The sequence below is a fragment of the Amblyomma americanum genome, chromosome 2, assembly GCF_052857255.1.
Source record: "Amblyomma americanum isolate KBUSLIRL-KWMA chromosome 2, ASM5285725v1, whole genome shotgun sequence".
Classification (NCBI taxonomy): Eukaryota; Metazoa; Arthropoda; class Arachnida; order Ixodida; family Ixodidae; genus Amblyomma; species Amblyomma americanum.
The window spans coordinates 41,370,150-41,396,009 of record NC_135498.1 but is presented as its reverse complement, the minus strand read 5'-3'; the positions used below and the strand labels follow the sequence as shown (position 1 = coordinate 41,396,009).

The following is a 25,860-nucleotide window of genomic DNA, read 5'->3' as shown; positions in this document are numbered from 1 at the left end:
GCCTTGGTCGGGCGAGCCCGGGCGGCGGCCGACGCCACGGGGGTCCCGAACTAGAGACCTCCATCTAGTACTTGTAAAAGCTGTCCCCCTCTGGGTCATCTCATGCATAACCTCCTGTAAGTGTGTCTGCCCATAAATGTTTTCCACTACCACAGCATACGGGCACCTTTTTGCGTTTGGCCTCCATCGAAACGCGGCCGCCGCGGTCGGGTTCCGCAGGGCATTCAAGGAGAATGGGGGTAAGAGCAGCATGGGGGTAAGTGCACTAGGTAGAGGAGGGGGTGTATGCTCACGAGTGGATGCGGGAGGACAAATAGGGGGAGGGAATGGTGCGGGTCTGAAGGCAGCGCCATAATATTTGGTGGTAATTGACTTATTGCTGCGTCATCACCATCCACCTGCAGCAATTGTACTTAGTGCGCGTTCCTTCATCCCATGAGCAGAGTGAAGAAGAGCAAGAAGAAGATCAGCCGCCCACTTCTGCGATGCGTTTCCTCGGAGTCCGGAGGAACGCCGCCAGGAAAATGGGACTGGCCTACGTGGTGAGCGCCAACGGACCGCTAATGCTCGCAATTATTCTACGCCGTGCATGCATGCAATACTACGTGAACTGGTCCGGTATGCATTCAAAGATTCCAGAATGAAGAGATGAAATTCAGTTTACACATAGGATGAGAGTTCTAAATATTGGCAAAGCGTAGCGTGTCCTTCTGCAGCGATATCTGTAAGAAGGACTTTCACTGTGGTAAACGCCGCCGGTGTCCAGATAAGTCACGTCCGATGACTCGCCCCACCGTGCGGTGACGAATAAGATATTGTCCACACAATAAACCAAGGAAGGACTAAAAGGGCTCCCGGTGTTAGTCTTTTAGGGAAGAGGCTGCGTTTAGACGCCCCGGTGGCTCAGTGGCTATGGCGTTCGGCTGCTCAGCTCAAACTTTACCGGGTTCGAATTCCGGCCGCAGTGGCTGCATTTCAATGGAAGCAAAATGCTAAAACGCCCTTGTTTTGTGCGATGCTGGTGCACGGCAAATAACCACATGTGGTCGAAGTTAATCCGCAGACCCACACTACAGCGTCTCTCGGAGTCCGCGCAAAAATTCATCATCATCATCATCATCATCATCATCATCATAACCAGCTTACTACGTCCACTGCAGGGCAAAGGCCTCTACCTTGTCTCTCCAATTAACCCTGTCTTTTGCCAGCTGTGCCCACCGTATGCCCGCAAACTTCATAATCTCACCCGCCCCTCTAACTTTCTGCCGCCCCCTGCTAAGCTTGCCTTCTCTTGGAATCAAATCCGTTTCCCTTAATGACCAGCGGTTATCTTGCCACATACCGTCGTCGACTCGTCACTCGGACCCTGCGTTGCGTTTTGCGCGCACGCGAACGCTGTACGAGCAGTTAGGTTTGGCAGAGCTGCAATTCGTGCCTTCCTCACGAAGCATCGGGAGTGCATCGCACGGCAGGAGCCCTATAGGGACCTATTCCAGTTAATTTAAGTCCTACGCTACAAGTGCCCTGTTCTGCACGCATTTCACGCTTAAGAGGCTGGCCGCGTCTTCACAGAGAAGAGCCTTTCGCCGTTCAGCAATGCTGACGTTCCCAGGGCCTCTAAAAGGGCGCAGATAGTGGAAAATTTTCAATTTCTTATTACCAGAAAGTTTTGTTTTTCAATGTTATAAATCTTGGACAAAACTCTGCTACGTGCACTCACGAAAACCCAAGAAATAAATCACTGTACAAGCCTGTCTTGGCAACAATGCACAACGTCGTGAATAATTGGCCAAAAGGAGCCAAAAAACAAAAAAGCCTGATGTAGAGCAGCAGTACAAATTCAGCAAACTTGACAGGTACACAGTGTACAAGAAGCACGCGCATATGTAAAAAAAAACTGAGAAATGTTACAAAACAAATTTGAGACGGAGAAAAGGGCATTATGAATCTACTTCCAAGTACCACACCAATATTGATCATTTGATGTTCAAAAATGCGAGTTTGTCAGCAATTTAAATTTCGAGCTTTAATTTGCAAATGAATATTCAGTTAGTCACCCTTACTAATCGGTATTTGTCTTCCTCTCGCGCAGGTGCTCTCGCTCCAGATGCTGGCGGTCAATGTGGCATTCATGTACATCACGGCCATGAGTTGCGAAGCGAAGAGTAAGCCGATAATCGCACAGCGACGTACCGTAATTTTCGGACTACAGTCCGCACCCTGTGTACACAGTCCGCATGTATAGCTCAATTTTCGCTGAAAATACTTTTCCTTAGTCTGACCGAGTCAGGCACATGCTCCACGTAGGCCAGGCCTATAGTAAGGCGGAAATTTACGGCACTTGAAGTCTAGCCTCAGTCCCGTGTGTTTTGTCCCGTGCTTTCCAATACGCACTTGAAAATATGGATTCAACTGGCCAGATTTCTAGTTCACGTAAAAAAATCGTAGTTTCGGAACCTTTCGAGATGAGTATTATCCAGGCGGCATCAGCAAAACAGATTCGCCATTTCCAAATCGGCATAAAGCTCACCTTCCTTTTTTCTCCGTGGACCGCTTCTGTTTCCTAGCGCGATTTGAGCATCCCATCGGGTGTGGGACAGGCGGTATTAAATTCCCAGCTCCGCCGGTTACGAGCCGGCTTTCCGATGGCTGCAATCATTTTTCTGCACGGCTTTCTTGGGCTCAAATTGCTAAAAGCGAGCTAAACGGCGTCCCCCATGTCCTTCGCGGTCAAGTGCGAGTGCCTTCCTGAGCTCTGTTGCTGCGAAGGGTGGAGAAAAAAAATTAGCTGTGGTTTAAGCTTTGGTTAACCCTGGTGCCCCGCCGCGGTGGCTCATTGGTTAGGGCGCTCGACTACTGATCCGGAGTTCCCGGGCTCGAACCCGACCGCGGCGGCTGCGTTTTTATGGAGGAAAAACGCTAAGGCGCCCGTGTGTTGTGCGATGTCAGTGCACGTTAAAGATCCCCAGGTGGTCGAAATTATTCCGGAGCCCTCCACTACGGCACTTATCCTTCCTTTCTTCTTTCACTCCCTCCTTTACCCTTCCCTTACGGCGCGGTTTAGGTGTCCAACGATACATGAGACAGATACTGCGCCATTTCCTATCCCCCCAAAACCAATTATTATTATTAACCCTGGTGAGATGCGAAAGCTTCCTTTGCATGGCACACTGCCGAGCGTATTGTCTGTAAAGCGTCGATGAAATGCACATGTAGCCGAGTGAGACTCGCTGAGTGTAATCGCAAAGTCAGTCTTCCGGCGCTCCATCTCATTTGAAATCATCTCCGCGTCCAGTGCCGAAGTTGAAGAAACCTCCGACTCTGCGTCGCTGGTTAGACGGGACGCTTCGAGATCACATGGCTGAATCAGCAGATGAAGTTAAAAGGTCAAGCGGCCTCTCGACCAGTCACCAATTTAATCTCCATCTGCCACGGTAGGCAGGTTGCTCACAGTCCGATGGGGCAGTGGCCACCTGCCATGGTGGGCAGATTGTGATGACGTCGGTAGGTCACATGACCTCTGTCAACCAATCAGGGAAGTTCAAGGATAAACTGCACTGACACTGCCCTCTTGAAAACCTGGCGTAGTGAAGCTCTCGCTTCAATAAAGAAGCTCCAATGAAATGAAACCCACTTAAGCGTAGTTCGTTCGTGTTTTGTTGATGCTGCCTCCTTCCTGTGTCTTAACACCGTAAACAGCATACCTTGGTGAACGACGCTGAAAGGCTATCTGTCAGCGTCAACAGTAAGCATTCCGTATATGTAATGATCGGAATTGCTCCTGGACTTCGGCAGCATACCCTGCCCCTAAAAGGGAGTTCGCTAGAGGTAATCTTACTCCGTTTTTACTCCCAAGTGGGCTAATTCGCGCTTATCGCGTAAAATTAGTTCGTGTTGCTGCACCCATTTCAACTGTCTTTCTAGGGCTTTATTAGTCGCTAGGATTAGGCTAGGATTGTACAAGGCTAGGATTGCCATGGCTGCCTGTATTCTGAAGTTAATGTATTAGAGATATTTCCTAGTGGTGTTGCACACGGCATGAATACCAGTGCACCTTCTTTGGTTTTTTGCTGTTTTTTCTGCATCCATCATGGTTCGCAAATTGCAGGGCGCCTCTACGTCTGGATTACCTGGGGCTGCAGCTGCCTGCTCTGCGCAGTGCACCTCGGATTCATCATCACTTGGACGGTGGCAGCCGCACAGGTGACCGTTACCGATACCACTCCTCATGTGCTTGCCACCGCAAAAGTCGCAACGCTGATTGTTGCAAACAGTCTTGGCACAACATTTTGAAGCTAGGATATGCGACTAAGTGCGTTGCATAAGTCATCGCGACACACGGTTTGCCCTCGAGGAGTCTAGATGTGTATGATGTCCCTTTGTGGTTAGTCTTGGGACTAATGCTCATGGCTGCGCAATAAGCCCATGTACCACGTTTATACGCAATGCACGACGCGGAGGCACAAATATCTTTGGCAGCCTGGTGCATCTATGTGTGTTCGGAAACAGGCGTGGTATAATAACGGGGGAAGACAGAGACAAAATAAGACAGGCTTCTGCAGCGTCTGTCCCTGAAAAAGGCCAATTGTGAGCTTTTTTTATGGCCATTTAGGGCGCCTTGATGCCGAATCCGCCGCCCCCTACGATGCATGGCTGAATGGCCAGGTGATAAGAGCATACCCGAGGAACCGGTGCGAGAGCGTATGCCAGCGATAACGGTATTTTTGTGTGTTTTTTTTGGCTTTGTAACTTTGGGTAGCCTCGGGGCTTGATTTTCCCAATAAAACTTAAATAATGTCGACTAAACATTTCAAGCTACTAAACTTCTAAACTCCTTTCGTTATTTTCTATAGCAAATGCGCGAACTATTTTTTCACTTTCAGCATCTACACCCTGATAGAGGGCGCAGCATCCTAACGTAATTTCCACCTTTTGCATCTGTTAGTGAAATTCTCTCATAGAGCTCAGAAACATATTGACTAGCGCAAACACAGACAGGGACCAAAGTAAGAGACAGGACACACGCTAGTGTCCTGTCTCTTACTCTTACTTTGGTCCCTGTCTGTGTTTGCGCTAGTCAATATGTTTCACAGCTACAACCAACTAGCCCAAATGAAAGCCTTAGCATACTGCTCAGGCCGTTTTGTAAGATAGCCCGGCCTAGTGTCAAATACAGCTCGAGAAGAAAGCGACAAAGGAGGTCAGCCGACCAATGGCATCAACCTAATGCTATGAACTCACGGTCCACCGCTCTGCTTTTGCCGCGGACACCACCAGGTACGCGCTAGCAGGCGCAAGGCGGTTTGCTGCGTCATATCCTGTCAATAGGTCGACGTCACAAGTAAAAGGGACTTCTTTGAGGAGCATCTGCCGGTTCATTCTTGAGTTGTACACGACTACCGCTTGCCCTCAGAGTGTTTTCAGATTTCATTAATCTCCTTTCAACAGGGGCCTATAAAAGGTTTTTGTTTCACATCGTATCGATCACAGCTTGTTCGGAATTTCAGCTCATGTTCACTTTTAACGCACAAAACGAAGTAAATATCCTGAAACCGCGTGTGAGCTGTTCTTTTACTGAGCCAGGCACGCTGGCCGAATCTTCCAGGACAACGTGCGCTGGATGACGATAGGCGTGACCGGCATAGCGGTGCGCCTGGTTGGCATCATCGTCCATTCTGTCGTCTACTCCATCGTCAACATCATTTCGACGAAGGTGAGCCATGAATCACTCGCGCATTCTTGCCCGTTCTGTGCGCGATATAAATATGCTCTTTGTTGCACATTCAGTTTGACTGAATTATTGCCCAACTGTTTCAGCAACGGGCCTTATCACACATGGTTGCGTCAGAAATACTGCATCAGGAGGAGGTAAGCGTCCCGACAGGCCTGTTCCGTGGGATGCTACAAGTTGGCGACAAAAAATAGTAGAAAAGAATTCGAAGACCGTTCACGCAACGAGAGACGAGTTTCAGTCAGCTGTGTGGGCTATGATGGATGTGAAAAGGAGGATGTTACGAGAGAACGTGCCCAAGGGTTCAGTTTGGAGTTTATTTAACAGTAACAGTGGCAGTTATATGAGGTGGATTTCATTTCATGCGGATTATGACCACGTGACCTCGAATGAGGTCTGGCCATAGCAACTGACGCTGCAAAACAAGTGATTGCTTTACGGCGTGAAAGAAAAAATGCAAATGGAGCGGTGAGGTGATCATGTCAGGAGCTCACTGTATAGGAATGGGGGATGCGAGAGGCGGGGGAGAGAGAGTACTTAGGTCAGGAAGATGCAAAGACTGAGCAGTTAAGCAATAAATGGCAGTTGGGGACTTGCCCCGTTATGGATCTCGAAAGCAGCTCGTTTATAGTTAGACAGGGGTAATTTATCAAACTAAGCCAACCTTTATTGGTCCCCAGTGTTGTTCAGAGCGTCAGTGACCACCTCCCTTCTTCCTTTCTGGTATCTGGTATACTGTTTCTTCCTACGTCGCCATTTTGCTTATCCTGTCTCCGTCTAGAGAACCTACAGTCTTTTCCAAAAGTAATTGGACAACTGGGTTGGTTTCTTAGCCGTGTATCCTTAAGCGCTAAATGTGTGCGAGGCAAGGAGGATCTATGTACTCACCTTTCGAGATCTTTTGGTCCTTGAGGGAACCTTAAAGGCTCCACTATATTGTTGAGCGACGAACCCTGTTACGGACTTCAACTTTTGGCAAAGAAGGCATATCGTCCACGATGAGCAGACTGTACGCTTAAGTGTCATAAAAAAACAGTGCGCAGATATCGACAATATGACCAACCTTTTCTCCCCTTTACCACACCTGCATCAGTAATAATAATTGGTTTCGAGGGAAAGGAAATGGCGCAGTATCTGTCTCATATATCGGCGGACACCTGCACCGCGCCGTAAGGGAAGGGATAAAGGAGGGAGTGAAACAAGAAAGGAAGAGGTGCCGTAGTGGAGGGCTCCGGAATAATTTCGACACCAGGGGGTCTTTAACGTGCACTGACATCGCACAGCACACGGGCGCCTTAGCGTTTTTCCTCCATAAAAACGCAGCCGCCGCGGTCGGGTTCGAACCCGGGAACTCCGGATCAGTAGCCGAGCGCCCTAACCACTGAGCCACCGCGGCGGGTCTTGCATCAGTGCCAGTACTGAGAGTTGGGTGAGCTGGCGCCCTTTATTTTAGGCAGGCGAACAAACAGGCCAACTGCAACACGAAACGTAGGAAAGGGAAAATGGCCGTCGGTTCTGGGTGTTGAAACCATTGGTTATTGCTTCTCGTTGTAATTTACGCGCTCGAAATGTGCCACTTTCCCGATACCTTCCTGCGGTGGTTTATACTCCACAGAGTGCAAAAATAACGCACGCTCCCTCGGTTGGCTTTACGTTTTTAATTTTTGAAGACGAAAACGTTTCTGTCTTTTTGACATTGTTTGCGCGTGCTTTTTCTGACGTTTACAGGAATGGTCGAATCCACCACTTTTGGCTTTCTTATTTTTAGTGGTGATCGAGGTAAGCATTTTGATTCATTATGCGAACCGGTTTAATTCCCAGTATTTTTTAAAGAGCAGAGTATATGACAGCTGCACCTAGCCAGTACTTACTAGCTAGGCAGAAACTTGGAGGCTAAAGCTAAGGCTCGAAATTTTGAAAGGGGCACCGTTAAGGGACCGGAAGAGAACAGAGTTATTTAAAGAACGAACGCTAGTTGTTGATATCCTAGCTGAAATCAAGAAGAGGAAGTCAGTATGGCAGAACATGAAGTGAGGGGAACAAGTGACCTCTGGTTCCCTTGGATAACGGAGTGTATTCCAAGAGAATCGAACGTACTATGAAGCGAGGGGAGAGGGTGGGGGGGGGGGGGATATTAAGATGCCCGCAGAAGGCACAGGACAGAGCTGAATGGAGATCAGTTGCTGAGCTCTTTCAGCAACGTTAACTACAAATTAACACTGAAACATCACTGGCTCACTGTTGAAGCCGCGTGTCCCAAGCAACAACCCATCTGCGGGTACCTGTTGGCGGCGCATGCGCCCTGTGTAGGCAACCCAGTTCTAAACCCAACAGGCCCTCTGTTCACCTTCTTTTTTTTTTGACAAAGCATCTTTCGGCACCGCGAACGTATGCTACTGCAAAATGGTTATGGGCTGCGAACAAAAGTTTAAGACTGGCATATATACGTGATCAGAGGCGAAGTTCACTTAAGCTGTGTTTGCAAGAGACCTGAGACTAGTACCCATAGGTGAGGAAGCACAGACTTTCACCCGGTTTAGTTTAAATTCGGTGCTACTATGTCATTATCTGTTTTCTTTTTTATACGAAAGGGTTTGTTGTTGCGCGGCATATAATGCAGAGTCCCAGTAATCGCATTCATTACAATTTGTGATGGAATATGCTATGGGGAATTTGCATAGCTCATCAGCGTACACTCGTATAACTCTGTGGTTAGGGCGATCGCCAGCAAAACCCAAGGTCATGGAGTCGAATCCGGGCCGTGGCGGGCTCATGTCCCTGAAGGCGAAATGCAAAACGTGCCCGTGTACTGTGCGATGTTAGTGGAAGTTGAAGCACCCCAAACACATCACACGCACATTTAACAGGTTGCGACATGTAGAGGGAGGTGATAGGAGGATGGCATGAGAAGAACCACGCATAACTGCAGGCGTGAGTGGGTCGTAGTGTAGATTTAGGCTGATAAGAAGGGGCCTCGTCCGCACCGCAGGTGAGAAGGGCAGTGATGTATAACAATAAACTGTCAAAGCCGCCGCGGTGGCTCAGTGGTTACGGCGCTCGGCTGCTGACCCGAAAGAGGCAGGTTCGATCCCGGCCGCGGCGGTCTAATTTCGATGGAGGCGAAATTATAGAGGCCCGTGTACTGTGCGATGTCAGTCCACTTCAAAGAACCACAGGTGGCCGAAAGTTTCCAGGGCCCTTCACTACGGCGTCCCTCATAGCCTGAGTCGCTTTGGGACGTTAAACCCCCATAAACGAAACCAATAAATCGCCAAAATATTGGTGCCAAAGCACTCTACCACGTGCTATCGGAAACCACTTTCCTTTCATTTTATATTTTAAAGCCTTCGTAGGGGTCTTACATGAGGGGTAGAATCAGCAATAAAGAGGAGAAGTATCAATGTTATGCACATGTGGTTTGGATACATTGGTTATTTAAATGTTCAGTCACACCAGGCATGAGGTTCATGCCGAATGCCGCGGTCTCGCATGCGTAGACGAATTGAGCTGAAATTTTAGACACGCATATCCCAGGAACCCCGCCGCGGTGGCTCAGTGGTTAGGGCGATCGACTACTGATCCGGAGTTCCTGGGTTTGAACCCGACCGCGGCGGCTGCGTTTTTATGGAGGCAAAACGCTAAGGCGCCCGTGTGCTGTGCGATCTCAGTGCACGTTAAAGATCCCCAGGTGGTCGAAATTATTCCGGAGCCCTTCACTACGGCACCTACTTCTCCCTTTGTTCTTTCACTCCCTCCTTTATCCCTTCCCTTACGCCGCGGTTCGGGTGTCCAACGATATATGAGACAGATACTGCGCCATTTCCTTTCCCCAAAAACCAATTATTATTATTATTATATCCCAGGATCAACACACGCGCGTTACTAAACTTGTACAAAATAGAACAGTCATCAAATGCCACTGTCTCTAAATTTTCAATATAAACAAGCATGCTAACTGCAATCACTAAAATTTAATTATTGCGTTTAGTTAATTATTGATATTACGATGACAATTAACCTCACAGATTACGTCCGCCTGGCAGCATATCTCATGTACACAAACAACTTTTGTATAGTGGTCTTTGTATGTTTTTAAAAAATCGTGAAAGACTAACTCTGAACACACTGTACAATGAATGATAAACTGTCAGGAAGAGTGAGTGCCGATTATTAAGTCTAAAACGTTGCTGCAGTCGCCTAAAATGCTTGTTTGGCTGGTCTCTAGTAGATTATGGCTTAAGTTATCAAATGATAATCGAAAAATTCTCTTGATTCTGTGCAGCTTACTTGTGAATGAGACGGGTTATGGCGATCTATTCATGGGTATTTAAAATCACCGAAGAGAAGTGTAGGTACGTTGGGGTGTGATGTCGTAAGTTGATTTAACATGTGCTTAACGACACAGTAAAATATTGGGTTATAATGGGAATAATGGGTAATAATGGTTATAATGGGTTGTAATGGGCGGAGGCCTCTAGCACGCGCATGTTAGAAGTGAGTGTGGTGAAGCACGGCATCCAAGCCAGAGTATTTCTAAGCCGGATGAGGTGTTGATGGGTGAACACACAACTCCAGATCTACGGCGATCAATACACACATCCCTCGAGAATATGTGCACTGGTTTCGAAAAACAGAAGAATTTGGTAAAACAACAACTTCTCCTTGAGCAATATCATTTGTAAGTCAAGTTTCGGTTAATAATAATAATTGGTTTTTGGGGAAAGGAAATGGCGCAGTATCTGTCTCATATATCGGCGGACACCTGCACCCCTCCGTAAGGGAAGGGATAAAGGAGTAAGTGAAAGAAGAAAGGAAGAAAGAGGTGTCGTAGTGGAGGGCTCCGGAATAATTTCGACCACCTGGACATCGCACAGCACACGGGCGCCTTAGCGTTTTGCCTCCGTAAAAACGCAGCCGCTGCGGTTGGGTTCGAACCCGGGAACTCCGGATCAGTAGCCGAGCGCCCCAACTACTGAGCCACCGCGGCGTGTCAAGTTTCGGTTAGTATCAGAATATCAATGTTCTCGCTTCGTCATAAAACTGCGTATATTGGTGAAGGTTACAAAGAATATAAGATGATTACTTGTTGAGGAACGGGGAAGGATATTAGCTATTTTCGGTTAAGGCAACCGCTATGAAATTTCTTTAACTGTCTGCGATGAGTTGCCGTGCACGTAGCATTTTGGATCAAATTGTAATATCTTGCAGCGAAGCAAAAATTTCTCATTTCCGTTGGATTTGGAGAATACAAGATGACTACACGCAGTATCGACAGGGCGAGAGAATTCTATGGGATGCTATATGGTGTTTTAGCTTCCTGTCATTTCAAAGAATATTGGCTTTAGTTTGAAGAACGTGAATTTGGCTATTATCGGGCGACGACGGTTATCAGAATGGCGTCTAAGACAGTGTGCGCGCCCTATTTCTTTAGGATCGACTGACATTTTATGGTGCTCCTGGCAGTGGCGAATGACTATTTCTTTAGTTCCGGCATAGCTTTCGGTCGCATTGGGGTCATCAAAGCCGTGACATTTTATATTAGGTACTTCCTAGAGACTGATTTCCGGCGTCACCTAAACGTACTTCCAGCGTGCAGAGATAAGCAGGCTGTTTGGACGGTGTTAGTTAAGACTGAATTAAGGTCTGCTCTGAGGGCTTTGAGGTTTTGGTAGTGATTCTCGACTTCGTCCGTTCTTTCGTTCAGATCGGAAATAGTTTTGACCGTCGTTAGTAGCTGGCATTGTAGTTCTCCAACCTCGCTTACGAGCTTAGTTTGACCGGCGCAAATGTTTCGCATCTCCGAGACAACGGCGTCAGGGTTTGTTTCAATGTCACCCGATAACAAGAATGGAAGAGGGAGTATACGGTGTGAACACAACCAGTAGCGACAGCACTGCGACACTGTGGGCTTGGTAGCAGCACCAACAAATGGTTCCTTGTTATCTTTGTAGAAATGGTGCACTTTTCACTGACCATCATTGTCAGGAAGACAGGATTATTTGAGTTTCCTGTGGCACAGCCACCAAGCCCACACAGGTGTCATCGACGTCCCTCCAGCCACCAATGTCTCCAGAACACTGGAACTAAACCGTAGCTGAGTTACCGGGCGACGGCTCAAGACCACACTTGTGGAAGGGAAAGTCACGCCTGACTTCATTATGAATCATTGTACAGTCAGGCGGTTGTTGGCAGGTATGCGCCCAGATCACCCATCTGGAGTCCCAGAGGATTTTTTTTACCTGATAGTATATATTTGCACTCGTCGCCTTTTCGCGGGGTGCAGAGGTTCACGACGCCGTTCCTCGCAGGGCTGCTTCTTGTCCTCCATGACGGCCTACGTGGAGGCGGTGCAGAAAGCAACAGACCGGGAGCAGCTGGCCGCAGAGAGGAGTGACAATAGCGACGGGGCAGCAGCCGCAGGCGCAACAGCCACAAGCGGCAGCAAGGACGAAGACTGAATGCTTCTTGGGACTCCACAGGAGTCTTTGAGTGGCCTCCCCTTGAGGTCTACACTGGTTTGCTCTCAGAAGCTTACGTGCGTAGTTTATGATATACACAAATAAATATAAACCATAAATCAATGTACATTCTGATGCAAACATGGATGAAGTGGCTCTGGCTGCCCCACTTAATCCTCGCGACGAACGGCTTCTTGTGGCGGGGCTACCTGTCGGCTGCTGGTTCTGTGCAGTCAGTCGCTTAAGGGCTAATCTCATCTTTTTCAAAGACTATTGGTTGTCGCAACGTAGTGCTGGGCGGCGTGCTCGGCGTCCCTGCTGCTTTCGCTGCTTGACACGACACAGCGTCCGCCCACTGCTCATCTTCGGCCTTAGCGACGCGTTCGGCGGCTTTGGCCGCCTTCTCACCTTTGTGTGAGGCTTTACATAAAACTGACGTTGGAGGTATAGGCCAGGCTTTATATCCAACTTCACTGCGGGGCAGGGGCTGCCGTACTAGTGGCACTGAGCATTTGTAAAGGATCAGAGGCGTAACATTTCAGCGGATTCCGGCCCATCAGCCCCCATTCTCCATATCCTCAAGTCCTCCTCCAGTATTAAGCTCGATCTGTGCCACACCAATGATAATTAAAAAATCATCACATTAGCAAAATACTCAATAAATATATATACATGTTTGTATCTGAGACGAAGTTACAAGCTCATGACATTTAATTTTTCAGAGGCACTAACGAGCAAATAAACATAAGTCGGTGTTTCGGGAATGGGTGAATGTGTGGATTGAAAGTGAGAACAATAACAAAATGAATAAACAGACCGCATCTGAACATGCAGAAACGCATGTTTCGATATGCTCATAAACATTCTGCTTGCAAATCGCGCCAATATGGTAGGCAGGAGCGTTTTCTTTGCCACCAGCAAAATTTCATGGGCGAACGCTGTAATCACAAGCGCAGCGATGCCGCCCTCATCCCGCACTGCGGCTCTACCCCTATCGATGCTGCACACATTTACGGACACCTCTATAGAGTATGCAGAGAACTAGCAACTACTTCTCCTAGCCGACTGTCTATTAGGGATTAAGCCTGTTATACTTAGTGGCACAGGCAGGGGCATAATGGTTTACATTCTTTTTCTGACTGCCCCACCATACTTTTTGTCTATTAAGGAATTTAAATATGGCTTTTGTTTTCTGCTGAATTTGTACTTCCGGGCGATTGAACAGTCCCCATCGGTGCCGAGAAATCTGTCGGTGACCTGTGCGGCCTAATCGGAGCACACAGCGAGAATGTCCCGATGCACAGCTGTAATCTGAAAATCGTGCAGCGGTGCTAATGTCGAAATAGCGAAAGCTACCGAAGCTACCTCCTCAGCTGCTCTATCAAGCTCTAGCCTGAGCCATCATTAGGGACTGATCTCGCGGGCCAACTGGACAGCGGAAGCTATTGGGGTCCCAGATGGAGGACCCCGCCCAAGAGGACCAGTCTCCCAGTCTCCACCACCACAGAAGTTGGTTGCGGTTTTGGAATGGGACGTTATTCACGTCTTATACTGCCCAATCTCGCCAGTCAAGATAATATTATTATTATTATTATTATTATTATTATTATTATTATTATTATTATTATTATTATTATTATTATTATTATTATTATTATTATTATTATTATTATTATTATTATTATTATTATCATTATTATTTGGTTTTTGAGGAAAGGAAATGGCGCAGTAAGTGTCTCACGTACATCGGTGGACACCCGAACGGCGCCATAAGGGAAGGGATAAAGAAGGGAAAGAAGAAAGAGAGAAATAGGTGCCGTAGAGGAGGTCTCCGGAAACCCTGTAAAGGTTTTATTTCGGACTACTTATGTAAAAGGAATGAACATCGGAAGGTCTTGTTGGAACAAAAAAATTCCTCAAAAGATATTAGAGACGAGACGTTGCTGCGTAGCCCGGACCCTGAGCACCAGCTCCTCGCCGAGCGACTAACTGAAAAGGCCGCCGGAATTCAAGAAATCCAGGCTAGCATCTGACGCGGCGACCCTGTCCACCCCAATCCCTCCTGGCCCTCATCTCTTGACTGCGAGGGGGAGCCGGAGGGTAGGATGAGGTCGTCTTCTGTTGGACAATAAAGTCGTTCACTCACTCAATAGTGAGTACATTTTTGTGTCGAGCTTCTCTGGAATGGATGACATGAACAATGAACAAAGTTTGTAGAGAACATCATTAATGAGTTAAACAGTAAGTACAAAAGTCTGAGGCGGTGTAACTTAGCACGGTTGTACAGCGTGTGGAGGCCTGCGGAGCGTAAAAGTTCAGTGGGAGAATGTGTACCATGATAGCTGTTAAAGATAAATATCATTATCATCATCAGCCTGACTACACCCACTGCAGGACAAAGGCCTCTCCCATATCTCGCCATTTAACCGTGTCCTGTTCCAGCTGCGGCCACCCTAACCCCGCAAACTTCTTAATCACGTTAGAGTAGATGTGTTGTGAGGGGCTCCATGTCCAGGGTCTCATTACTCTGGTTTGAGTCTTGGTGATTGTAACGCTTTCGTCATATGCGTTTGACAAAACCTGGCTGCTCTGCTAAAAGTTACTGCGAGTATCGGCTAACACAAAGCGGCACTTCTTCAACCCTTATTTGCGATGCACCAAAGCTATCGTTACACCCACTGGGGGCAACCAAAACTGAGATTGTTTTGGAAAAGAGATGCGCTGAACTTCACCGGTGCACGTCACCCAAATTCGCAGTAACAGGTCACCCTCGCACGCACACTTCGAAGCTCCTAAAGAAAAAGAAGCGAAAGAAGAAGCGAATCTGTAGACCATTGACCATTGACCATTGTATACCACTGACTATCAGCACTTAGCATATAATTGGAACGTCCGTTCGTGTAAATCCAGGCTGTGTGAGGTAACAATGACGCGGTTGCGGAGCAGGATTCCAAGTTTGAATTTATATCTATGCAGGTGTGGGTTGACACCGACGAACCTATGTGACGCATGTGGGAAAGTTGAATCTTTAGACCATTTTCTCCTCTACTGCCCAAAGTTCGCACTTCAGAGAAATATTTACCTGGAGGTCCCTCTCTCCAGCTTAGGGCTTCCTTTATCTTTGCCAGTATTATTATCGTTTGGTGCGAACGCCAAGGGATTTGCATTGGGTTCTATTTGTGGGTTTCTCCACGATTACATAATTGCATCTGGTAGGTTGATGTGCTAATTCTTTTAAAGTTCTACGAGTTCTTCTTTTTTCACCAAAATGCTATCTGTTATTTAACTGTTAATATTGTTCTCTTGTTTTTATTCATTCATTTTTCAAAATTCACGATTGGTGCTACATTTTTGTCATCATCTTCCATGGAAACTTTGTTTATTCAACTACACCTTGGCCAATCCCCCCGCGTGGGTATGTGCCATATACCTGGGGTGAAGAAGAAGAAGAAGAAGTAGACCATTTTCTCCTCTACTGTCCAAAGTTCGCACTTCAGAGAAAGATTTACCTGGAGGTCCCTCTCTCCAGGTTAGTGTTCCCGTTATCTCTGCCAGTGTTACTATCGTTTGGTGCGAGCGCCAAAAGATTTGCATTGGGTTCAATTTGTGGGATTCTCCATGATTACATAACTGCAACTGGTAGGTTGATTTGCTAATTCTTTTAATATTCTTCGAGCTCTTCTTTTTCACCAAAATTCTGTCTGTTATTTAACTTTAAATATTCTTCTGTCGTTTTTATTGATACATTTTTTTATAAATTCACGCTTGGTGCTAAAATTTTGCCGTAATCTCCTATGGAAATTTCTTTTTTTATGTTTTATGCCACTACACCTTGGCCAATCCCCCCGCGTGGGTATGTTGTTGTTGTTAGCCTATCAAAAGATGGCACATACCCACACTGGGGGATCGGCCAAGAATCGGGTGGCTATTCACCTGAACGCAGTTAACAAAAAGGAAAAGCACGTGGTAGCGCAACACCGGTGAATTCTTCCTCTTGAACAGAAAAGGGATGAGAGTTTTGATTTCAAAATTATAAGAATAATAATAATGAGAGGGATTAAATAATAATGATTAAGTCAAAATGGAATAATTGATAGAAAAGTTTGGAACACTTAGCAAGGCAGTCGGTGAGATTCTATGTGCCACGTTTACTGAGGTAAAGAAGAAGAAGCGCCACGCTTTCCGCACGAGTCGCGAGCAACACGAGCGTCGGGACTGTTCTTCGGCAACGCTGCAGCGATCTCGGACGTACGCCTCAGCCGCCCTCAGGAACGCCAGCCAGCCTCGCCCTCGCTGGACTCGAAGAGCTCGTCTGCATACCTACTCCCTTCAAGGTAAGCCTTTATGGACCGTGAAGGGTTGGCGTAGGGCGTCTTTATGAAGCTAGGCGGAGACACTCGAAAGGCCTTAGGTGGCGGTGACGCCATGTTGTTCACCGGCTCGCAAGGCTTGGGAAAGACTTGGAGAGACATTATTCGACTTTGGTCTTGATCATACGTTTACACGGTATTTTCTGCGCTATTAGCTGTCCTCAAATATGGCTTTTCATGGCCGTGAGCGAATCACTTCGTTTGCGTTTGAAAGAAGAGGGGAAGGGGGAGGGGCTGCAGTTCTTTAACGGAGCACTCGCTTCTCGCCTATTTAGTCGAGCCAGTCATTGGTCTGAAAAGCGTGCCTGTTCTTCACTCATATTGCCCATTGTGGATGCTTAGTATTTGCTGCGTTCAATCTTCCCAGCCGACCAACAATGCCTCCTGCACCACCGGAGGCCCCAGGTCGGCAAATAGAAGTCGTGTGAGTGAACCTTCTTCAAGTTTTTATGTAGAAACAGCTCAGTTGTGCGGCTAGAAGCGCTTCTAGCACTGAGTATTCCGTGCATATCATAAGACTGGTAATTCAGTCAGTATTCGCTGCCTCCTGCCAAGTTCAGAGTCTTACGAGAGCTAGGTCTGGAATAGCTTAGAAAGTTCTTTGGTCCTAAGAATACTGCACAGTAAAATGCCGAGACATGTAGGCAGCAAGCTAGCAATGTATAGGGATTGGTGGGATCGGGGATTTACAGCTACAGAACAAGCGACACCCTGCATTTAACTTGGATCGATATGTCAGCCTCATGTGAAAGCCCTCTATGAAACCGGCCTCATGTGAAACCCAGTATCGGAGTCCTTCCTTCAGTGCACCACCAAACGAGCCCCACCGCTCGCGTGCGTACAGACCTCCGCCTTCGAAGGCCGACAACTTCCTCAACACGTGCGTCACCATCGTCGCTGTGCTGATCGTGGTCACGCTGATCGTCATGGGCTTCATCTTGCTCAAGTGCTTCAGCGTCCAGGAAGTCTGTGAGTGCTGTTCACTTCGCATCGCTCCACTCTCCGGCTCCGTTTTCGCTCATTGACGAGGGCGAAAAAAGTTTCGCATTTTAGGTCTTGCACGGCATGCAAATACTGTCACCATTCCAATAGAATATGCACTTTAAGTAGGAACTGCGCTTCTGATAGTGCAGCAGCAAGCACTTGTTTAATAGCACTGCTGATTCTGTTTTCTTTTTTCCCCTTGGAATCTTAGTGCACTGTCACTGCAGAAGCTCTGAGGAGAGTTTTTCACAGTTCTGTGTGTCTGTTACAAAACTGATTTTGTAAACATCTTCCACTCTCTGTTTTCTTTCAGGTAACAGGACGATAACCATCTCAGATACGAACACCTCTCTGTCCTGTGAGAGCGAGGAATGCAAGGCGTATGGTAAGCGAATTGATCTTGCCATTGACTGTACACTCATGCACGAACCCATGTTTTCGAGCACTTGCAGCATACCAGCGGAGCCTCAGCATGCTGCAAGCAAAATACCCACAGTTGAGTCCTTTGGTATCGTACGGTTGGACCCCCCACTCCTTCGGCAGATCTCTAAAGCGACCCGACCCGCGGTAGGAAGAATTAGGGTGGCAAGGCGGGTAGTACATCTGCCGGCTTATAGCCTTAAACTTCCCGCCAAAAGGATGAGATTTACTTTCATACGCGTTTCCGAAAGTGTGTCTCCAATTTCGAACATTGCATTACCGGACTGACCACTTCAAGCATCTTGAATGCGCCTTTTAAGCGCACTTTAAGCGGAAGAGATGAACTCAATGTTTATTAATTAACCGCTAATTAAACCATCCTCGTTGGCAGCGCTGTTGATGCGCTCCTCCAAGCTGGACTTCCAGGAGGCGTGCGAAGACTTCTACGAGCACGTGTGCGGTGGCTGGACGCGCATGGCCAAGGTGGCGCCGGACGAGGTCTTCAAGAGCGTCGCGAGGGACACGCGCCGGGCCGTCGAGGACCAGGTCTCCGGTGAGGCCTCGCGACAGTATAGTGTATTGCATGCGCAGTCCTCCTCCTGCCTATTATTGCACGCATGACCTCTAGAGGGAATGTTCCATTGTAGATGCTCGTTGTGCGGCGTAGATGCGACAGCAGTGACCAAAACATTCGCAGGGCTAAGCTCACAGGCTTAGTGCACTGTTCAGCGAAAGCTGTTTTGTCTTTGGTTTAGGCATTCAAGTCAACCCCATCCAGCCACGCGCGCCCACCCTGTCTCTCTTCCCTCTTCCTCCTCTCCCCTAAATATGGAAAGAAGGATATCTCTCTGAGTCATGCCGAGTCATGCTGCGTTCCAGAATGACTGAGTCATGACAATCATACGTTACGTTTCGTCATTAATGACTTCGCATGTTCGCTTACATATGTTGCGACCTAATGAACCGGTGTTCTGACGTCATCCGAATTTCATGCCATGGACGACGACGGTACAGACGCTGGCTTTTGTGCTAATGGGAGACATAATGCTTTCGCATTAAATGTCTGTAACGGTTTTGAAAAATCACTCTGTATATTACAAAAGGCATAATCGCGTGTGTGTGCGTGTGTTTTTGAAACCACAATTTGCTTTTAATCACTGCTTGTTCTTTTACCTGGGGTTCTGTAAAGCGCACTTACATCGCACAGCACACAGGCGTTTTTGTGTTTTGTTGAAGGTTAAATATAAAAGTTCAGAATTTCGCACTTCACAATTTACAATTTGTTTGGGGTTGCGTCAATTGCTTTACTAAGTGGCCCAGGCGAGACATTGTCACCAATTTCTAGAAGCCACATTTCTACTTTTGAGTAACATATTGCACTCCACAACTGCCTCTTCTTGCTAAATGTTTCATAAGTAGAAGCGAGGAAGCTAGCAGATAGTATATGCGAAGCGTGACGGATCCAGTGCCAGACTCCGGACGTCTCGATAACGCGGGGCTCCCAACGCGGCAGATTTTTGCATTTCTGCGTGCCATGTCATTCGTGCCGATCGAAGTCAATTCTGAAAAGTATGTAGATCTGCCGTCTTGCAGGTTAACGCAACGCCGGGCATAGCAAGGCACGATCATAGGCTTAAGTTAATGACTCAAATCGAGCGAATTTATCGACCGAAACTAAAATCGTTTGCGGACAGTACCCACTTAAAAATTACGGAATGGTCGAGTTCAGAGCAGCTGTGTGTAGCATGCAGCATCTGTTGTCGTTTACATGACGCACTTATTTTAAGAGGGTTAGCTCTTAAACTACTCGCATTCTAACGTTTCTTTTCCGTTCGAGATTTAAAGATGGTGGCCGGAAATCTCAGGTCAGCAAAATGTGACCACAATCACGTGACCGCGCTCGCAGTCGTCGGACGGGCACGGCGGCCTGTTTAGCCCTTATGCTGGCGTTCCGCTTACAGTTTTGTGCATCTTTATCGTGAAGACTTCAAAAAGTTGTCTGGCCTCAACTGTTGGCTCATTTGCGGTAAAACTGAGCATAGAGCTTGCGTATCGCGTTAACTTTTGTCTCGTAGCAAGTTTTACAACGATGCTTATTTGATTCAGCCGCGAATGATGCAACTCTGCAATAATCTGCCCCGTAATCGACGAACTGAAAGCCGCCAGCGGCGGATTGCCGCGAAGGGCGGCAGTGGCGCCATCAGAGGACCTGCGCAGCTTGTAATGCTGGCCTCGGCGCCCTTCGCGTCGTGGCGCTTTTCTATGCAAACAACAGATGGCGCCACTAACGCCGTTCAGTTGATAGAGATTTGTGCTACAGAGGGAGATAGATTAGGTTTCAAGTTTAGTAAGGAAAAATCTGCAGTCATGATATTTCATGATGAGGGCAGCGAGCATAGAATACAGGAGTTCACGCTAGAACTAGTGGATGAGTACAAGTATCTTGTGGTGTGGATAAGATGCTGAGTATCTGACAAAGCATGAAAAATATGTAATGAATAAAGCTAGTAGGAATGCAGCTGTCATGAAAAATAGGGCACTGTGGAATTACAATAGGTATGAAGTGGTAAGAGGGATCTGGAAAGGGGTGACGGTTCCTAGCCTGACTTTCGGCAATGCGGTCCTGTGCATGAGACCAGATGTTCAAGCAAGGTTAGAAATCAAACAACGCGGTGTAGCGAGGCTAGCTGTGGGAGCACCTGGCAATACACCAAATTAAGGGGTACAGGGTTATATGGGATGCGTGTCGTTCGAGAGCAGAGCAGCTAGCAGAAAGATAGGATTTCAGGAGCGATTTATAAAAAAATTGGGGGGTAAGCAGTGGGCTAGGAAAGTTTTTAGATACCTGTACATAAGGAATGTTGACACGAAATAACGCGAACAAGAAAATTTACAAGCAAATATCTGGACAGCAGTAAGGGGGGGGGGGGGGGGGCAATCAGCAATTATCTGTTAAGAAAAAGGTTGAAGAAACAGGGGGAGCTCTGTGGAAAACAGGGATGCTGACGAAATCGGCACTGGGAACATACAGGATCTTTAAGCAAGAAATTGCCAAAGAAAACATCTATGATAATTGTAGGGGAAGCTCTTTGTTGTTTGAGGCCAGGACGGGAGTTTTGCGGACTAAGACATATAGAAACAGGTACCACGAGATAGACACGTTGTGCGTTGCGTGCGGAGAGGAGGAGGAAACGGCTGAACACTTGAGACATTTCTGTAAAGGGTTTAACACTACAGTGGAAAGCAGCAGGTTGGATTTATCCAAGGCATTGAGGTTTATGGACAGTGAAGGGAAAGTAGATTTTAAGCGGGTAGAGGTAACCAAGCGAAGGTTATCTGATTGGCGGCTAAAATCAAGACAAGAGTAAAATTTCACAATTTAAAGGGTTCAGCCTTATCCATCCATCCATCCATCCGTCCGTCCGTCCGTCCGTCCGTCCGTCCATCCATCCATTCATCCATTCATCCATTCATCCATTCATCCACCCACCCACCCATCCATCCATCCATCCATCCATCCATCCATCCATCCATCCATCCATCCATCCATCCATCCATCCATCCATCCATCCATCCATCCATCCATCCGTCCGTCCGCCCGTCCGTCCATAGACGGAGACACTCTAGGTTTCAGTTTTAGCGCAACTAAGTCTGGCGTGATGATTTTCAACGATACAACTAATCAGGTGCTTACAATACAAGGCCATGAAATACCCGGAGTGGCCGAATACAAATGTCTCGGGGATTGAGTAAACGAAAGGCAGATGTACACGATGATGATGAAAATGTTTATTTAAAACCACAATGACTTAGATTAAGGGAAGGCACACGGAAAAGCACGAACAGTCTCGTATAGCAAAAGGACGAAGAGATGCCGGAATAATTAAACAGAGGGCATTACGGAGTACAACAAATATGAAGTACTGAGGGGTATTTGGAAAGGAATAATGGTGCCGGGGCTTATATAATAATTGGTTTTCTGGGGGGAAAGGAAACGGCGCAGTATCTGTTTCATATATCGTTGGACACCTGAACCGCGCCGTAAGGGAAGGAATAAAGGAGGGAGTGAAAGAAGAAAGGAAGAAGAGATGCCGTAGTGGAGGGCTCCGGAATAATTTCGACCACCTGGGGATCTTTAACGTGCGCTGACATCGCACAGCACACTGGCGCCTTAGCGTTTTTCCTCCATAAAAACGCAGCCGCCGCGGTCGGGTTCGAACCCGGGTACTCCGGATTAGTAGCCGAGCGCCCAGACCACTGAGCCACCACGTCGCGTAGAGTGGAAGCATGTGGAGCATTTTGGAGCATCACATTTTTTCAGAATTACCTTAAATTTGTTGAGTTCAGCGATGTTTTCTTTGTGAAGTTAGAATTGATGATGGAATGTCATTTTGTGTTTAGTGTGACATTCAGAAAATGGCTTCACCATGTGCCACGGAGTTAGAAGCGATCAAATGTAACTCTACAGGCAACTTACTATAACATTGCTAGGCTCCAGCACATTTGTTAAAAGTATTCTCGTTAAATCAGGATTTCGCGTAAAATCTTGTTTGGACTAAAAGTTTTATGTGAAATTTGAGCTTTATAAAATTCCTAAGTTCTCACGGCAAATACTAATTAAAATTAAGGCCCATGAAGTGACGGCAAAGTAACGTGAGCTACTTTTTTTTCGGTAACGGTAACGGTAACGCGCTACCACTTTTTTTTGTAGGTAACGTATGGGGCGGTAACGCGCTCCTTTCTTTACGGTAACTAGTAACGTAATTACTTTTTTTCGGTAATGCCTACGACACTGGGCGAAACGCAAATGCGCCCGTGTGCTGTGCGATGTCAGTGCACGTTAAAGATTTCCATGTGGTCAAAGTTATTCTGGAGCCCTCCAGTACATTTATTTCTTCCCTTATAATCTCTCAATGCCTTATCTCTTTCCTTACGGCGTGGTTCAGAGGTCGGTCGAGATGTGAGACAGATACTGCGCCATTTCCTTTCCCTAAAAACATTTTTTTTTTTCAAGCAGAGATATTATCGGGTGTCCACCCTAATGTGAGGAAATTACTGCTCAATTTCCTTTCCTCTAATTTTCATTTTTCCCACACATTAAATGCGTCTCGTATTTGTGCGAGAATTGGCGCTCGAACGGGCTAACAAGTATAAGATTCTTAAAATAGTGGCATAATACTTTTTTTGTTTACTGTCCATTAACTGTGTTTAAGTATTTAACAATTAGCTGCGGCTCTTTGTGTGAAGCGTCAGTTATGAAATGGTGCTTAGAATCGGTTATATTTTACAACTACCTTAGCAAGTACGCCTTGCTCGTCCATTCCCCCTTTGTGCGCTGGCTAAGAAAGCATGATCCAGCATAGTGCAGAGCAGACGGCTCTATGTGAATACCCTCCGTTGCTTATGCGTACTTGGTTTCCGTAACCACAAAAGTGATGTGTTCTTTCAGTGCAAGAACGCTTCTAAAAGGGGGGGGGGGGGGGGGGTGTTTTCACCTGATCGAGGTAGACAAGAGCTCTCCGTGATTTTGGGTGTGTTAGCTCTTACAGCTTACTTTGTTTGTCAAGGGCGCGTCTGTCTGCATGGAAGGTCGAATTGACCAAAACAGTTACCACGTGACCACACTATATGGCATAGCAGCAGTGGGCGCGTAGTGCCTCAATTGATACATATACTTTCGATTCGTTATATATGTGCCGGTATAGCAGCCATCGAAGTGGGAGCCCTAACGAGACCACCGTTTGCATAACATTTAGGGGCCATCCGTTTGACGCAGAATGTTGGAAGTGGTGTCAAATAACTTATGTTCCGGAGGATAAAACTGCTAATCGAGATGAAGCCAAAAATGTGTGTGGGATTCGCACAGATGACCTTATTATTAACTTATCATTAAATTTGATAACTCATATAACAAGGAAATATACCGCATATAGCGAAGGTGGCTGTAAATCACAATAGTAGTGCAAAATTCGTGAGGTAGATGGCACTGCTTGTGTCTTAGGATGGGTGTTTCCGGAAAGGAAACATCCGCGGATGTTTGGATTTGGTCTTCTTCACGTTTGCTGAGCACGTTACTCACTTGAAGCTCCCGTAGCTAACGCTCTTAAAAGTCGAACACTGACACAGTGTTGGCGCAGAATTTTTTTTGCTTACTCGATTAATTGCTGCAGAAATCCTGAACAACACCGTGATATCGTATCGGGATCAGACGGCAGCCCAGAAGGCAGCTGCTCTCTACCAAGGATGCATCAACATAGGTACGTCAACACCCCCCTCTCTCTCAAAAAAAAGTATTGTTCGAACCTGTGAAAAACCGTCCCCTGGCTTCCACGTTAATTTAAGATATACTCTAAACTGACATGCTAGCCAGGGCATGGTTTTAACGGGACGATATTTCAGGATATATCCTAAATTGACGTGAGCATATATGCTCGCGTCCTCGAATTAATGACCGCCTATAGTTTGACCTCCATGCATACCTGGTCGTATGTGATTGTACCGTGTTTTTATGAAGAGAGATCAGTGCACTAATTTCTATTGTGCCCTTTGTGACGTCACTGGTACAGTGCCTATGCGCCCTTAGTGACATCATTGGTATAGTGCTTATGTGCCCCTAGTGGCGTCATTTGTATTAAAGCAAAAGCTTTACTGACCGTGTACTTGTGATTTCACCGTGGCAGTACTCCCAGCAGGCAGACGTCACGACTCGCGCCTCTCCGCGGATATTTCTCTCTTTTCTCTCGCTCCCTAGTCACTACTGCGCATGCGCCACTAGTAGCACCGAGCCACAGGTGTTCCGCCGCTGCGCAGTGCCGCGCTTTCCTCACAATCCAACTTTCAGTTTTCAGTTTTTTCTTTCTACTCCCCCCTCCTTTATCCCTTCCTTTACGGCGCGGTTCGGGTGTCCACCGAGAGATGTGAGACGGTTACTGTGCCATTTCCTTTCCTCAAAAACCAAACAAAATAAGTGAGCCGACGGCGTTCATAGAGTTCATAGAGTTCATTGACAACTTTGCAAACTCCGTTCATTTTCACGAAAGGAAAGGCGCACAACCGGCTCCGTTGGTCAGTGGAGACCTCAATCTCGCTTTCATGTACGTGGCTTTGGTGTCCAACTGCAAAAGCCTGCTTTCATTGCGTTCCGCACACTGGATAGGCAGCGCGCCCTCCCTGCCACCCGGGACGTGGCAAGCAGTTAATGGTTCATCGCGAGAGATTGATCACCAAATGGCCGCTGCGGCCCAGCTATTGCTGCAGTTCCGCATGTCAGCCACAACGCTGTCAGCGCTAATGCATTCAGGCCACACCTTTCTCTCACCACCGCCACATATATCAAAGCACGAATTTATTTATTTATTTAATTGGTTTTGGGGGAAAGGAAATGGCGCAGTATCTGTCTCATATATCGCTGGACACCTGAACCGCGCCGTAAGGGAAGGGATAAAGGAGGAAGTGAAAGAAGAAAGGAAGAAAGAGGTGCCGTAGTGGAGGGCTCCTTAATAATTTCGACCACCTGGGGATCTTTAACGTGCATTGACATCGCACAGCACACGGGCGCCTTAGCGTTTTTCCTCCATAAAAACGCAGCCACCGCGGTCGGGTTCGAACCCGGGAACTCCGGCGTCCGCATATCCAGGGAGCCAGTTGTGCGCCCTTCCTTTCCTCAAAGCCGTCGCCATCTAGAACATTGTCAACGCCGACATCTCTCGCTTTGTATATCCGGGATTAGCTGAGCTAATCCACATTAATTTTATTGCATATGCCCTTAGTGGCGTCATTAGTACAGAGTGCAAGAGCCGCATTCGTGCCTTCTTATTTATGCCGTGTCCGAGCGTTGTCTTTCGCGCACATCTTCATATGCACCGTGCTTCCATTTGGGGGGCGCGCAGACCTTCGC

At 47.2% G+C, this 25,860-nt stretch overlaps 2 protein-coding genes across 3 annotated transcripts; both read left to right on the top strand.

Moving 5' to 3' along the window:
• Nucleotides 1–461: 461 nt before the first annotated feature.
• On the top strand, nt 462–12,274 carry LOC144118504 (uncharacterized). Of its 2 annotated transcripts, XM_077651425.1 has the most exons (7): nt 462–542; nt 2,093–2,165; nt 4,109–4,203; nt 5,606–5,713; nt 5,818–5,868; nt 7,460–7,510; nt 12,040–12,274. In XM_077651425.1, exons 1-7 carry the CDS (start codon nt 486–488, stop codon nt 12,187–12,189), a joined length of 585 nt encoding a protein of 194 aa, XP_077507551.1. In that variant the 5' UTR covers nt 462–485; the 3' UTR covers nt 12,190–12,274. The 2 variants fall into 2 exon arrangements, with proteins under 2 accessions (XP_077507551.1, XP_077507553.1); XM_077651427.1 differs by lacking the exon at nt 7,460–7,510.
• A 4,584-nt stretch (nt 12,275–16,858) lies between these two features.
• Nucleotides 16,859–24,546, top strand: LOC144119645 (neprilysin-1-like). Its single transcript, XM_077652212.1, has 6 exons — nt 16,859–16,983; nt 17,404–17,528; nt 17,857–17,928; nt 18,355–18,516; nt 24,134–24,220; nt 24,530–24,546. Exons 1-6 carry the CDS (start codon nt 16,937–16,939, stop codon nt 24,544–24,546), a joined length of 510 nt encoding a protein of 169 aa, XP_077508338.1. The 5' UTR covers nt 16,859–16,936.
• The last annotated feature ends 1,314 nt before the right edge of the window (nt 24,547–25,860 follow it).